Genomic DNA, 14,978 nt, shown 5'->3' with positions numbered 1-14,978 from the left:
TCAAGCAGGCTGTCACCTGAGGGTCACGGTCTACATTCGGAGGTCCATGCCTGGCCATGTCTTCCTTCTAGGTCAGAGTGTGGAGACTCAGCCCTCATCACTCACCTGGATGAGAAGCGAGAGTGGAGCCACAGTCCTTGGTCATGCCACAGGTGAAAGACAGCTCATGCCCAGTGAGCTCCATGGGAGGTATCGGATATAGTAGGGCAGAGGGGAGCATTTTTTATATCCTTAGAAAAAGAGCATAAGAAATAGCCAAATGGGTGGTCTCTGAAATGCAAAGTTTCAATTCAGAGGCTATGTGTAGGGATTTCATTACCTTCGTTCCTGGTGCTTCTCTTTGCCACCGCTAGTTCTACCATCCATGTAAACATCCTCCACCAAAACAGAAATTAGGATCACTACACTATCCGCTAAGTACTCCAAAATTATCATAAAGGTGAGGGTTCTGATAATGATGACAAGGAGGACGACAGAAACCAAAATATCACAGAGTTACTGAGGACTTCCTAGCGCTAACCTCTAAGCTCAGTTTTCTTAATACCTTCTTCATTTCAACTGTGCAATGATCACCAAGATACTCATGCAAATATTATTGCTACTTTACAGATGAGGAAATGAGCATGTCATTTTTATTTAATTTTTGACAAGTGCTGTATATAAAGAAGTGAAACCAGGTTTAATCTGTGTCATTAGACTCTGGACACAGAGCACTTGAAAGTACTCTCCCCTGACAATCCAACCTGCAATTTCTATTTTTTGTTTGTTTGTTTGTTTCTCCCAGTCAGAATGGTCAGAGGGAAATTATTCAGTCCCATTCTGATTCCCCAGAGCATATGCAGTGTATGGCATTTGGGAACAAAATTTTAAAAGATCTCTGTTAAATATGGATTAGCTTCTTTAGTTCACAAGGACAAGGTGCATGTACAATGGACCCCAAACAATCGGTGCTTTCCTACTTGTGCTTTCATCATTTCCAGAGAGATGTAGTAGGACTAGAGACAAGAAAAAAATGTGCTTTAATGTTCTATGTCATGACTTTTATATGGAACCTATTACTCCTCATTTAATAGGCTCTCCAACATATTATTTAAAACTTTCAGCAGATTACATAAATATTAAATCAATAAGACCAAATGGAGGGCAAGGGGAAAGTACATCCTGTTGTGTGCTCTAAGACAAATTTTGTGATTTCCAGTCATTCCATGGTCCGATGTCTTAAAATAAGATAGGCTTCGATCTCTGATATATAACCTTTAAAAAGGCAATTAAATATTTCTGGGGGTAATATTTCATCAATAAATCTGTTCCTCAAATAGTCATCAAAATCTAATATTACACACATGATGGGATAATTGCTAGTATCAAAAAGTCCAGGGTTTGGAAAATATGGGATCATGTATTGGTTCTCTGGTTCTGGAACTGGGGATAAGTCCCCTCCACCAGAAAGGAATGAGTGGTGTTTTTCTACAAACCTGCTCTCGTCCCAGGGAGCAAATTGGAGTAGAATCACTGATTTATCCTCTTAACAGGGAGTGAATTCATCCGTGAATTAGCCAAATGAGCTACTCTTTTAAAGGGGTTTTGATGTAATAAATACAGTGCTTTGAGATTGAGATTTCCACAAGTAGTTCTTCATTTTACAGCACAATTTGTAGTCCTAGAATTAAATATTTCCTACACAAGATGGAAATTTCATGCGAATCAATCACAAAATGACTATCACGAGAATGGCAACAGGTGTATTTTTTTATTCTAGAGCTTGACAATAAGAGCAAGTGGTTAATTTTAATTTGTTAAATTTAATTAATTAATTTTGACAATAAGAGCAAGTGGTTTCATTTTTCTATTGAGAAACAAATATAAGCAATTAATTATACAATTAAGCAAGCATAGAATACTAATATTCATACAAGTATGTTATGAAAAAATTTCATTTTTGAATGGAAAGGGGAAGAATTTTGAATGGATTCTTTTAACAAGAAATGGACAAATAAAATTATGTTCATCCTCCAGGTGATACCATGCATGAATTAAACTAGATTTTAACTAGGTGTATGTACCTTACAGAGAGACATAAATGTTGTAGTAAACAAGAATGTTTTGGGGTGATGTGCACACTGAAATAAAATTTAGGAAAATTTACAAGAAAACTCTATATGAATATTTAAATCAATACTAACATTATAGAAACATTAGGAGGTAAGTTTACTAACCACATTTGTGACCATGGATGTCTTTTTGCAAGTAATAAGGATAATGCCTATTTCTATAGGAAAAAAAAGTCTAATGTCATTGGCAATTATTTCAATCTCCTTAAAAATAAAGCAAATATATTAAATATTTGCATTTTCATATCCTGCTTGGGTATTAATGATAATTCCCAATGGTTCTTAACTCTAGAGGTACTTAAAATCACAAAGTGCCTCCTATGTAGGGCTTCTGATTTTATTAGTTCTAGGCTGTAGCTTTGGCATCTGTATATCTTAACAGAATCAGGGTATTTAGAAAGTTCAACCAGGCAGAGGCAGGGCGAGATGGCAGCATAAGAAGATGTGGAATTTAGTTAGTCATCTACGGCAGCTAGGAAATATCGAGGAAATGGGGGACTTCCACGACCAGACATACATCATACACCAGTCTAGAATTGGTGGAAGATCTGAGATCACACATAGAACTTAAGTAAAGCCTACCAATCTGTGAAGGCTGGTGCCCATTCCCCCACCTGCACAGCAGGCTGACTTGGAGACACTTCCCTGAAGCAGTCTCTACTAGGAGCAAGGCAAGGAGATACAAAGCAAGCTCCAATTCTGGGATTAATTAACAAATTCAGACTGCTGAACGCAAGCTCTGAACACAGATAAACCCAGAGCAAGCATGAAAGGAGTCCTGAGATCTCTTCAAGTAGACAGGAGGTGGGGTTGACAAACACAGAGGTTTTTGGAGTCCTCTGAACTCATAATACTGGAAGAAGACTCTGCCCTTAGAAGAGGGGCACAAAGAACTGGGTACTAACTTCAGCTCTTGATTGGTGAATGTGAGTGCTGGGAACCAGTTTAGAAACTACATTTCTAACTTCTTTAGAGTCCCATTTTTTTTTAACTTTTTATACATTTATTGTTCCCCCAAGGGGGGGTGCACAATTCCTGGAAGTACTGCAATACCAGGTCGATGCGTGGAGTGCACAGAGCAAGCTCCTATTCCATCTCCTAACTCTAAAAATCCATTTAATATATTGTCCTCAGATAGAGGACGTATCAGATATTAAACTGATAAGAACAGATACTACACTTGATCTTAGCCAAAAGGCCAAGAAGCAATTAGAGTCCCATTTTTAAGGCCCATTAAACAAAGCCTCAAGCATTTTCAACTGTTAGCACTGATCCAGGCAAAGACAGAGTTGCAGTGTGTTTGAGAGACAGGGTAGCTGGTCAGCTGACTTAGATAATTTCCTGAAGGGCATATCTTCCACAAGAAAAAGGAGGCAAGGCCCAGCACAAAAAAATGGTTCTCATTCAGAGAATTCAGACCCCAGGGACTGGAAAACAGATATAGCTTAAGCCTGCCTTCTGCCTCAGCCTCCGTCTCAATGCCACCCCTAACACAGATAGGGTCCAATGAGAATTGAAGGCACCACACCACTTCATTCTTGTGGGTAGCTGTGGGGTGACAAGTGCCACCTGCTAGGCAGGACAAGAAAAGCACAGAATTAAGGGGCCTCACCAGAAAGACAGGCAACCTGTTGGGTCTCAATCCAGAGGAAAAGTTGATACTGATTACATGCTCTTCCTGAGTCCTGGGTCTTTCTTATCTGATAAAATCTGTTTGGGGTTGTTCCTGTCTGGAAGGCAAGAACCAGAAAAACGAGAGCTGAAAAATTCTGATCAGTTAAACAGAAGTTATGCTAGAGGTCTAGAATATGTTCAACTCAATGTTAAATAACATTTAGAGAATAAAGCTAACCAACAACAAAACCCTGGGTAAAAGGGAGAAAAGAGCTCAAGAACAAACTAGTCGAGGAAATCAGATGCCTTAGCACCACCAAAAGATCATACATCATACTAAGAAGAATGAAGATACGGTCCAGTCGAAGGAAAAAACTAACACTTCAAATGGGATACAAGAGTTGAAAGAACTAATTAAAGACCTTCAAACAAATCTTCTAAATAAAATCACTGAGGTGAAGGAAAATATGACAAAAGTGGTGAAAGATATAAAGAAGACATTGGGCAACCATATGGAAAAGGCTGGCAGCTTGAAGTAACAAATGGCAGAACTTATGGGAATAAAAGGTGCAAGACATAAAAAACACAAATGGAGACATCCAACAGCAGATTTGAAGGATAGTAGAAAGGATTAGTGAACTAGAGGACAGGGCATCTGAAGAATGAATAGGGAAAAGTATGGAAAAATCTGAGCAGGATTTCGGGGAACTAAATGACAACATGACGTCCATGAATATAGGTATTATGGGTGTCCCTGAAGAAAGAAAATGGAAAGGGGCAGAAAGAATAATGTAGGAAGTAATCAATTAAGATTTCATATATCTTATGAAAGACATAAAATTACAGAATCTAGAGGTACAGCATATGCCAAACGGAATAGATATAATAGACCTACTCGAAGACAATTACTAATCAAATTGTCAAATTTCAAAGACAGAGAGAGAATTCTGAAAGCAGTAAGATAAAAGCGATCAATCACATGCAAGGGAAGCTCAAAAAGACTGCATATTTCTCAGCAGAAACCATGGAGGTAAGAAAGCAGTGGTATGATATATTTAAGAAACTGAAAGAGAAAACTGCCAACCAAAAATGCTATATCCAGCAAAATGGCCCTGCAAAAATAAGGAGAGGTTAAAAATATTTTCTGACAAAGTGGACGCTAAGTTTGTGAACAGGTGACCTGTTCTAAAAGACACACTAAAGGGAGCACTGCAGGCAGACAGGAATAGACGAGAGAGAGAGAGAGAGAGAGAGAGGTCTGGAGAAGAGTGTAGAAATGAAGATTATCAGTAAGGGTAAAAGGAGAAAAAAATAAGATATGACATACAAAATCTAAAACACAATATCATAGATGAAAAGACTACTTTTACAGTAATAACATTAAATGTTAATGGATTAAACTCCCCAATCAAAAGACATAGATTGCCAGAATGGATTAAAAAACAGAACTCATCTATCTGTTGTTTCAAGAGATTCACTTTAGACCCAAGGACAAAACAGGTTGAAAGTGCAAATGGAAAAGTAGGGGCATGTATGACACCAAAAGAAAAGACAGAAGATAAAAACTGAGGCTATATAACTTAGCAAAAGCTAAAGTGGACAATGGTGGTGATTATATGTAAAAATACAAGAAAAGTTTTATATGAGGGAGAATAAATGAATTTCAAGGTTGCAAGGTGCTGAAATTGGATGGTATATGGGAAAAAGTACAATCAATGCAAACTAGGATCTATATTTAATAGTAACGTAATACCCTTCCATTAATTGTAACAAAGGCAATATACCAAAGCTAAATGTCAATAAAAGGGGAATATAAGGGAGGAGTATGGGATTCTTGTTGTTGTCGTTGTTTCTCCTTTTGACTTTTAATTCTTTCCTCCTTCTTCTTCTTCATGATCATCTTCTTCTGCTTCCTTTTCTGAAGAAATCGAAAATTCCTCATGTAGACTGTGACGGCGAATGCATAGCTATGTGATTATACCAGGAACCATAGCTTGTGTACTTAGGATAGATTGTATGGTGTGTGAATAAAATTGTTTAAAAACAAACGGAATGATACAAGTGCTGGGGGAAATGTGGAGAGAGAGATATACCCATTCACAGTTGGTAGGGAAGTGGAATGGTGCAGCCCCTCTGGAAGGAGGGCGGTGTGGCGGTTCCCCAGGAGGCTAGGGATGGGGTTGCTATGTGATCCTGCAACCCGGTTATTAGGTGTGTACTTGGAAGATCTGAAAACTAGAACATGAATGGACATTTGCATACAGGTGTTTATGGCAGCAATATTCACGATTTGCAATAGATGGCGGTGGCATAAGTGTGCATCAGTCAAGGAATGGAAGGGTGAATTGTGGTGTATACAAACAATGGAAAATTGAGCAGCTGCAAGAAGGAATGAACTAGGTGCATGCAACTAGGTGAATGAAACTTGAGGACGATATGTTGAATGAGATAAGCCAGAAACAAAAAAAAAAAACAAATATTGTAAAGCCTCACAAATATGGATAACTATAATGTACAAACTCTGATAATTTAATTCGAGAGCACAGGTTACAAGGGCAGAGACTTGGCAATTGATGACTAAGGGGTACAGAATGTTCAATAAGGCCTATTGTGAAGGTGCCCAGATTGCAAAATCTTACAGCAATCATATATATTCTTGAGTTTTAACTATTATTTCTAAATTCTAAGAAGCTGAGTTGTTTGTATATAGACTGGTCATTCCCTGGAACTTTTGGTATCTGTTTGATACCTGAGAATCAGAGGTAGAGTTCTGCAGCTCTGAAAGTCAACTTCAGTGCACACAGCAACTGTTAAAGAAGCTTAAATAGAGGACAGGCTCCAATTAGAGATATTGGAGAAACTGGTAAGGTAAATCAGAATACAGGGTAAAGGATGACATTGTCTGTACCTTAAAACCTCAACTTCTGTATGAGACCAAAGGAAGGAATGTATATTTGGTACAAAATTTATATTTTCTGTAGCATACTATGTAATTTAACCTATCTGGTCAAACAACATAAGTACATGGAGCCTTGAATAAGGAATGAGATCTTGTTACTTTCTGCAGGTTCAAGTAATACCCCAATACATTCCAGAATAAATAGACAGAAAATAAAAATATATTTGCAGAGTCGCCTTGAGAGACTAGAGGAAAACGTGGAAATATTAAACCTCCCCATCTGGGGAATTTTTGTTATTTTCACAAGCTTTAGGGACTCCCAATTTAATAAGCCAAGCCCTCAATCATTGGGTTTCCATTATGAAACTTATTCCTGGAAAGCAGAAGCTAAGCCTCCTTATAATTATGACTAGAAGTCTCCCATAGAGAACGTCTTTTGTTGATCAGATACAACCCCTCGCTCTCTCTCTAAGCCAACACTGCAAATAAAACCACTACCATCCCCCAATAAACAGGATATGACTCCCAGGAGTGTAAGTTCCCCTGGCAATGTGCGTATGACTCCCAGGGATGAGACTGGCCCTGGCATCATGGGATTGAGAAAGCCTTCTTGACCAAAAAAGGGGAAAGAAATTAAACGAAATTAAGTTTCAGTGCCTAAGAGGTTTTAAATCGTGTTGAGAGGTCTTTCTGGAAGTTATTCTTATGCATTATTTGGTATTCCTTTTTAGTTTCTAGTGTTTTAGAATAGCTAGAAGGAAATGCCACACAAGATGATGTTCAGATATCAAGACAGATGAACACACACACACACACCCCAAAAGTGTATGGAGAGCTTATTACCCACATAAGGTGGCTGAGCACAGCAGGCAAAGCCTCCAAAGCTGGTCTGACACTGGATTGAGAAAGCAAGACAGGTAGCAGGATCAGTACTTCTATTGTAATTAGTGGGTGAGACAGGGTTCAGAGCCTTCATGCTAGGACTTTGTCTTACCAGGTTTAAATCTCTGACTACTGTCAAAGGATAGCACTACAGTTGCTTTCCACCATAGCCATATGTGGGGTGGAAGCAACATCGATAGTGAGTCTTAAATGCTGTCAGGAGTCAAACATTTAAAATTGGCAAGAGACAATTTCTTACATAGTGATATAAGGTAATAACAAATGTCCAAAAGAAGATTTATATCATGGCATTTTGATAGAAATGTTTACTAGTGTGCTTTGATTAGACCATTTTTTCTCCAAAAGGGAATAATATTTCTTATTCTTTATGATTCTTCAGTGGAGGAAACAGATATTTAACTGCATTCACGGATAATCTGTGTCCATGCTCCCAGCTCTGTATTGGGTGTACAAGGAACAGGTGAAAATAAAATAACCCCATTCTAAGAAGAATGAGTTTGTAACAACCAAAAAGCATTGCTAAGTTACCAGGTGCATGTTCCTGGAGAGTGAATACTTTATATGGGAATTACGTGAATCTGAAATAAAAACAAGGTGATGGGTCTATGTTTACTTACAACAAAGCCCTCTTTTCTTTTCCAAACATGTCTCTGCTTCATGGAATCACAGAATCTAACCAGTGTCTCAGAATTCTTCCTCTTAGGACTCTCAGATGACCCAGAACTACAGCCCCTCCTATTTGGGCTGTTTCTGTCCATGTACCTGGTCACTGTGATGGGAAGTCTACTCATCATGCTGACCGTCAGCTCCGACCCCCACCTCCACACCCCCATGTACTTCTTCCTCTTCAACCTGTCCTTGGCTGACATTTGTTTCACGTCTACCACAGTCCCAAAGATGCTTATGGATGTCCACGCTCAGAGAGGAGTCATCTCCTACAGAGGCTGCCTGGTTCAGTTGTCCTTTTTCTATCTTTTTGGATGTTTGGACAGTCTAATTCTGACTGTGATGGCCTATGACAGGTTTGTGGCAATCTGTCATCCTCTCCACTACACATTTATCATGAACCCCCGGCTGTGTGGCCAGCTGGTTCTGCTGTCTTTGCGCTTTAGCATTGTGGACTCCCAGATGCAGCGCTTAATGGTGTCACAACTACTGTTCTGTTCAGACGTGGAGATCCCACATTTCTTCTGTGACCCTCCTCAACTCCTCAAACTGGCCTGTTCTGACACCTCCACCATTAGCATATTAATGCATTTTCTGGGTGCCATCTTTGGTGGAATACCAGTCTCACTGATCATTCTCTCTTATACTCAAATTCTTCCCTCCATTCTGAGAGTCCCAGTTTCAAGTGGGAAATATAAAGCCTTTAGCACCTGTGGCTCTCACCTGTCAGTAGTTTGCTTATTTTATGGAACCGGCATGGGTGTGTACCTGAGCTCAGCTTACTCACATTCACCCAGGAAGAGTGCAGTGGCCTCGGTGAGGCAAACGCTAGTTGTCCCCAAGCTGAATCCCTTCGTCTACAGCCTAAGAAGCAGGGAAGTCAAGAGAGCCCTGGGTGGGGGGTACTCAGGAGAATATGCTAATCTCAACACTGGCTATTTGTTTTGGTTTGCGGATAAGAAAAAAACAGAAAAGACAAACACCTGGAAATTAAATTATGCCACTTTTGTCACAGAATTTCTCATAGTTCTCCTGGTTTTGTTTTGTCATCAAATATCTTCTCCGCATATTGCCTCTTTGGCATGTCTTTTGAGTTGTGGAACCATAGCTGTAGAGTAGGGCATTTTATATAACCTTCAAGTTTCATGTACTTTTTCACTTATAACCACACTTCGTTTCACTGACGTCACTTTAGGATTAAAGAAATAATGTGTGCACATGGTAAGAACAACCCATTAAATACAAGTGACCATCTACTTTAAAGATCATTGTATTCAAATAAATTATTTGAAATTATATATTTTTACCCTAGATGCCTGACAAACCATTATAATTTAATCTTTACATAATTAGAATAAGAACAGCATAAAGACAGAGGAGGGTTAAATACCATTTTGTTTCGGTACTCAAAACCTAACGTGGTGCTTCCTGCCGGACCCACGGAGAGGCGCCCATATCTAGGGGAGTACTTGGGGCATGTCCAAATATCATGCAGTTCTTCCAGCACAATTTGTTGAAGACACTGTTCTGTTCCAGTAAAGTAGATTTGGCAGCCTTGTCAAAAATCAATTGTTCAGCGGGGGCCAAGATGGCGGCTTAGTAAGGTACGTGCGTCTTAGTTCCTTCTCCTCCAAAGCAACTACTAGGTGAACTGAAACAGTGCAGAACAGCTCCCGGGGCCACGGCAGGGAATGGACACACAGCGTACCCCAGTCTGGACTGGCTAGTCTGACTGCAAGACTCGGCTGCGGTGAGATCCCCGAGAGATGCGCGATTTCCAGAGCAGCGGCAGCTGCGGCAGCCGGAGCTGCTCTCTCCCTCCTTCCCGGGCCGGCTGAGAGTCTCGGAGAGGCAAGTTTCCCAACCTGAGGCAGCCGGCGCCCCTCTTTTGCGGGTGGCTTTGAGTCTCGGCTTTCAGTCCGCGGCTACGAGTCTCGGATCAGAGGGCTATCCAAGCCGCGGTGGCACCCCCCACCCACGGGCGGCTTCCTGGTCCGGTGGGGAAATCCCCAGGACGCGGTGGCCAGTGACCGACGTCCCTCCCCCGCGGGCAACTTCCTGGTCCGGTGGCGAATTCCCCAGGCCCGCTGCAGCCAGCGACCAAGCACAGGGTCCCCTCAAGCTGCGGCGGCTGACACCCCCACCACGCACGGCCCCTGAACCAACGGAGAGAATTGGATCGGAAATCCCCAGGCCGTGGAAATCGGTGACCGGGGAGATCCATTCCAAACACGTGAGACAAACGTGTGCCACGAGCGCCACCTACTGGGCAGGATAAGAAAAACAGAACCCAAAGATTTCACAGAAAAATCTTACAACCTTGTTGGGTCCGACACCCAGGGAAATCTGACTAAATGCCCAGACACCAGCAGCAAAAGATAATGGTCCACACTCAGAAGATTGAGAATATGGTCCAGTCAAAGGAACAAACCAATAGTACAAATGAGATACAGGAGCTGAGACAACTAATGCTGAATATACGAACAGAAATGGAAAACCTCTTCAAAAATGAAATCGATAAATTGAGGGAGGACATGAAGAGGACATGGGCTGAACATAAAGAAGAAATAGAAAAACTGAAAAAACAAATCACAGAACTTATGGAAGTGAAGGATAAAGTAGAAAAGATAGAAAAAACAATGGATACCTACATGATAGATTTAAAGAGACAGAAGATAGAATTAGTGAGTTGGAGGATGGAACATCTGAATTCCAAAAAGAAACAGAAACTATCGGGAAAAGAATGGAAAAATTTGAACAGGGTATCAGGGAACTCAAGGACAATGTGAACCACACAAATTTACGAGTTGTGGGTGTCCCAGAAGGAGAAGAGAAGGGAAAAGGAGGAGAAAAACTAATGGAAGAAATTATCACTGAAAATTTCCCAACTATTATCAAAGACCTAAAATTACAGATCCAAGAAGTGCAGCACACCCCAAAGAGATTAGACCCAAATAGGCATTCTCCAAGACACTTATTAGTTAGAATGTCAGAGGTCAAAGAGAAAGAGAGGATCTTGAAAGCAGCAAGAGAAAAACAATCCATCACATACAAGGGAAACCCAATAAGACTATGTGTAGATTTCTCAGCAGAAACCATGGAAGCTAGAAGGCAGTGGGATGATATATTTAAATTACTAAAAGAGAAAAACTGCCAACCAAGACTCCTATATCCAGCAAAATTATTCTTCAAAAATGAGGGAGAAATTAAAACATTCTCAGACAAAAAGTCACTGAGAGAATTTGTGACCAAGAGACCAGCTCTGCAAGAAATACTAAAGGGAACACTAGAGTCAGATACGAAAAGACAGAAGACAGAGGTATGGAGAAGAGTGTAGAAAGAAGGAAAGTCAGATATGATATATATAATACAAAAGGCAAAATGGTAGAGGAAAATATTATCCAAACAGTAATGACACTAAATGTCAATGGACTGAATTCCCCAATCAAAAGACATAGATTGGCAGAATGGATTAAAAAACAGGATCCTTCTATATGCTGTCTACAGGAAACACATCTTAGACCGAAAGATAAACATAGGTTGAAAGTGAAAGGTTGGGAAAAGATATTTCATGCAAATAACAACCAGAAAAGAGCAGGAGTGGCTATACTAATATCCAACAAATTAGACTTCAAATGTAAAACAGTTAAAAGAGACAAAGAAGGACACTATCTACTAATAAAAGGAACAATTAAACAAGAAGACATAACAATCATAAATATTTATGCACCGAACCAGAATGCCCCAAAATACGTGAGGAATACACTGCAAATACTGAAAAGGGAAATAGACTCATATACCATAATAGTTGGAGAGTTCAATTCACCACTCTCATCAATGGACAGAACATGTAGACAGAGGATCAATAAAGAAAGAGAGAACCTGAATATTACTATAAATGAGCTAGACTTAACAGACATTTATAGGACATTACATCCCACAACAGCAGGATACACCTTTTTTTCAAGTGTTCATGGACCATTCTCAAAGATAGACCATATGCTGGGTCACAAAGCAAGTCTTAACAAATTTAAAAAGATTGAAATCATACACAACACTTCCTCGGATCATAAAGGAATGAAGTTGGAAATCAATAATTGGCGGAGTGCCAGAAAATTCACAAATATGTGGAGGCTCAACAACACACTCTTAAACAACAACTGGGTCAAAGAAGAAATTGCTAGAGAAATTAGCAAATACCTCGAAGCGAATGAAAATGAAAACACAACATATCAAAACTTATGGGATGCAGCAAAGGCAGTGCTAAGAGGGAAATTTATTGCCCTAAATGCCTTTATCAGAAAAGAAGAAAAGGCAAAAATGCAGGAATTAACTGTGCACTTGGAAGAACTGGAGAAAGAACAGCAAACTAATCCCAAAGCAAGCAAAAGGAAAGAAATAACAAAGATTAGAGCAGAAATAAATGAAATTGAAAACATGAAAACAATAGAGAAAATCAATAAGACAAGAAGTTGGTTCTATGAGAAAATCAATAAGATTGATGGGCCCTTAGCAAGATTGACAAAAAGAAGAAGAGAGAGGATGCAAATAAATAAGATCAGAAATGGAAGAGGAGACATAACTACTGACCTCACAGAAATAAAGGAGGTAATAACAGGATATTATGAACAACTTTACGCTAATAAATACAACAATTTAGATGAAATGGACGGGTTCCTGGAAAGACATGAACAACCAACTTTGATTCAAGAAGAAATAGATGACCTCAACAAACCAATCACAAGTAAAGAGATTGAATTAGTCATTCAGAAGCTCCCTAAAAGAAAAGTCCAGGACCAGACGGCTTCACATGTGAATTCTATCAAACATTCCAGAAAGAATTAGTACCAACTCTCCTCAAACTCTTCAACATAATCGAAGTGGAGGGAAAACTACCTAATTCATTCTATGAAGCCAACATCACCCTCATATCAAAACCAGGCAAAGATATTACAAAAAAAGAAAACTACAGAACAATCTCTCTAATGAATACAGATGCAAAAATCCTCAATAAAATTCTAGCAAATCGTATCCAACAACACATTAAAAGAATTATACATCATGACCAAGTAGGATTCATCCCAGGTATGCAAGGATGGTTCAACATAAGAAAATCAATTAATGTAATGCACCACATCAACAAATCAAAGCAGAAAAATCACATGATCATCTCAATTGATGCAGAGAAGGCATTTGACAAGATTCAACATCCTTTCCTGTTGAAAACACTTCAAAAGATAGGAATACAAGGGAACTTCCTTAAAATGATAGAGGGAATATATGAAAAACCCACAGCTAATATCATCCTCAATGGGGAAGAATTGAAAACTTTCCCCCTAAGATCAGGAACAAGACAAGGATGTCCACTATCACCACTATTATTCAGCACTGTGTTGGAAGTTCTAGCCAGAGCAATTAGACAAGAAAAAGAAATACAAGGCATCAAAATTGGAAAGGAAGAAGTAAAACTATCACTGTTTGCAGACGATATGATACTATACGTAGAAAACCCAGAAAAATCCACAACAAAATTACTAGAGCTAATAAATGAGTACAGCAAAGTAGCAGGCTACAAGATCAACATTCAAAAATCTGTAGCTTTTCTATACACTAGTAATGAACAAGCTGAGGGGGAAATCAAGAAACGAATCCCATTTACAATCGCAAGTAAAAGAATAAAATACCTAGGAATAAATTTAACCAAAGAGACAAAAAACCTATATAAAGAAAACTACAAAAAACTGCTAAAAGAAATCACAGAAGACCTAAATAGATGGAAGGGCATACCGTGTTCATGGATTGGAAGACTAAATATAATTAACATGTCAATCCTACCTAAACTCATCTACAGATTCAATGCAATATCAATCAAAATCCCAACAACTTATATTTCAGAAATAGAAAAACCAATAAGCAAATTTATCTGGAAGGGCAGGGTGCCCCAAATTGCTAAAAACATCTTGAGGAAAAAAAACGAAGCTGGAGGTCTTGCACTGCCTGACTTTAAGGCATATTATGAAGCCACAGTGGTCAAAACAGCATGGTATTGGCATAAAGATAGATATATCGACCAATGGAATCGAATAGAGTGCTCAGATATAGACCCTCTCATCTATGGACATTTGATCTTTGATAAGGCAGTCAAGCCAACTCACCTGGGACAGAACAGTCTCTTCAATAAATGGTGCCTAGAGAACTGGATATCCATATGCAAAAGAATGAAAGAAGACCCATCTGTCACACCCTACACAAAAGTTAACTCAAAATGGATCAAAGATCTAAACATTAGGTCTAAGACCATAAAACAGTTAGAGGAAAATGTTGGGAGATATCTTATGGATCTTACAACTGGAGGCGGTTTTATGGACCTTAAATCTAAAGCAAGAGCACTGAAGAAAGAAATAAATAAATGGGAGCTCCTCAAAATTAAACACTTTTGTGCATCAAAGAACTTCATCAAGAAAGTAGAAAGACAGCCTACACAATGGGAGACAATATTTGGAAACGACATATCAGATAAAGGTCTAGTATCCAGAATTTATAAAGAGATTGTCCAACTCAACAACAAAAAGACAGCCAACCCAATTACAAAATGGGAAAAAGACTTGAACAGACACCTCTCAGAAGAGGAAATACAAATGGCCAAAAGGCACATGAAGAGATGCTCAATGTCCCTGGCCATTAGAGAAATGCAAATCAAAACCACAATGAGATATCATCTCACACCCACCAGAATGGCCATTATCAACAAAACAGAAGATGGCAAGTGCTGGAGAGTACGAGGA

The 14,978-nt window shown here is 39.3% G+C and overlaps 1 protein-coding gene and 1 non-coding gene across 2 annotated transcripts; one reads left to right on the top strand and one right to left on the bottom strand.

The window, feature by feature from the left end:
* Positions 1 to 3,130: 3,130 nt before the first annotated feature.
* LOC143651123 (U2 spliceosomal RNA) lies at positions 3,131 to 3,321 on the bottom strand. The gene has a single exon (XR_013159860.1). It is a non-coding gene; the product is annotated as a U2 spliceosomal RNA (small nuclear RNA).
* Positions 3,322 to 8,184: 4,863 nt separating this feature from the next.
* Positions 8,185 to 9,312, top strand: LOC143649196 (olfactory receptor 7E178-like). The gene has a single exon (XM_077119388.1). It carries the CDS (start codon positions 8,185 to 8,187, stop codon positions 9,310 to 9,312), a length of 1,128 nt encoding a protein of 375 aa, XP_076975503.1.
* Positions 9,313 to 14,978: the final 5,666 nt, after the last annotated feature.

Source organism: Tamandua tetradactyla, chromosome 11 (assembly GCF_023851605.1).
Source record: "Tamandua tetradactyla isolate mTamTet1 chromosome 11, mTamTet1.pri, whole genome shotgun sequence".
In the NCBI taxonomy this organism is placed as follows: Eukaryota; Metazoa; Chordata; class Mammalia; order Pilosa; family Myrmecophagidae; genus Tamandua; species Tamandua tetradactyla.
The sequence above is the reverse complement of the archived record's forward strand: the minus strand, read 5'-3'. Positions and strand labels throughout refer to the sequence as shown.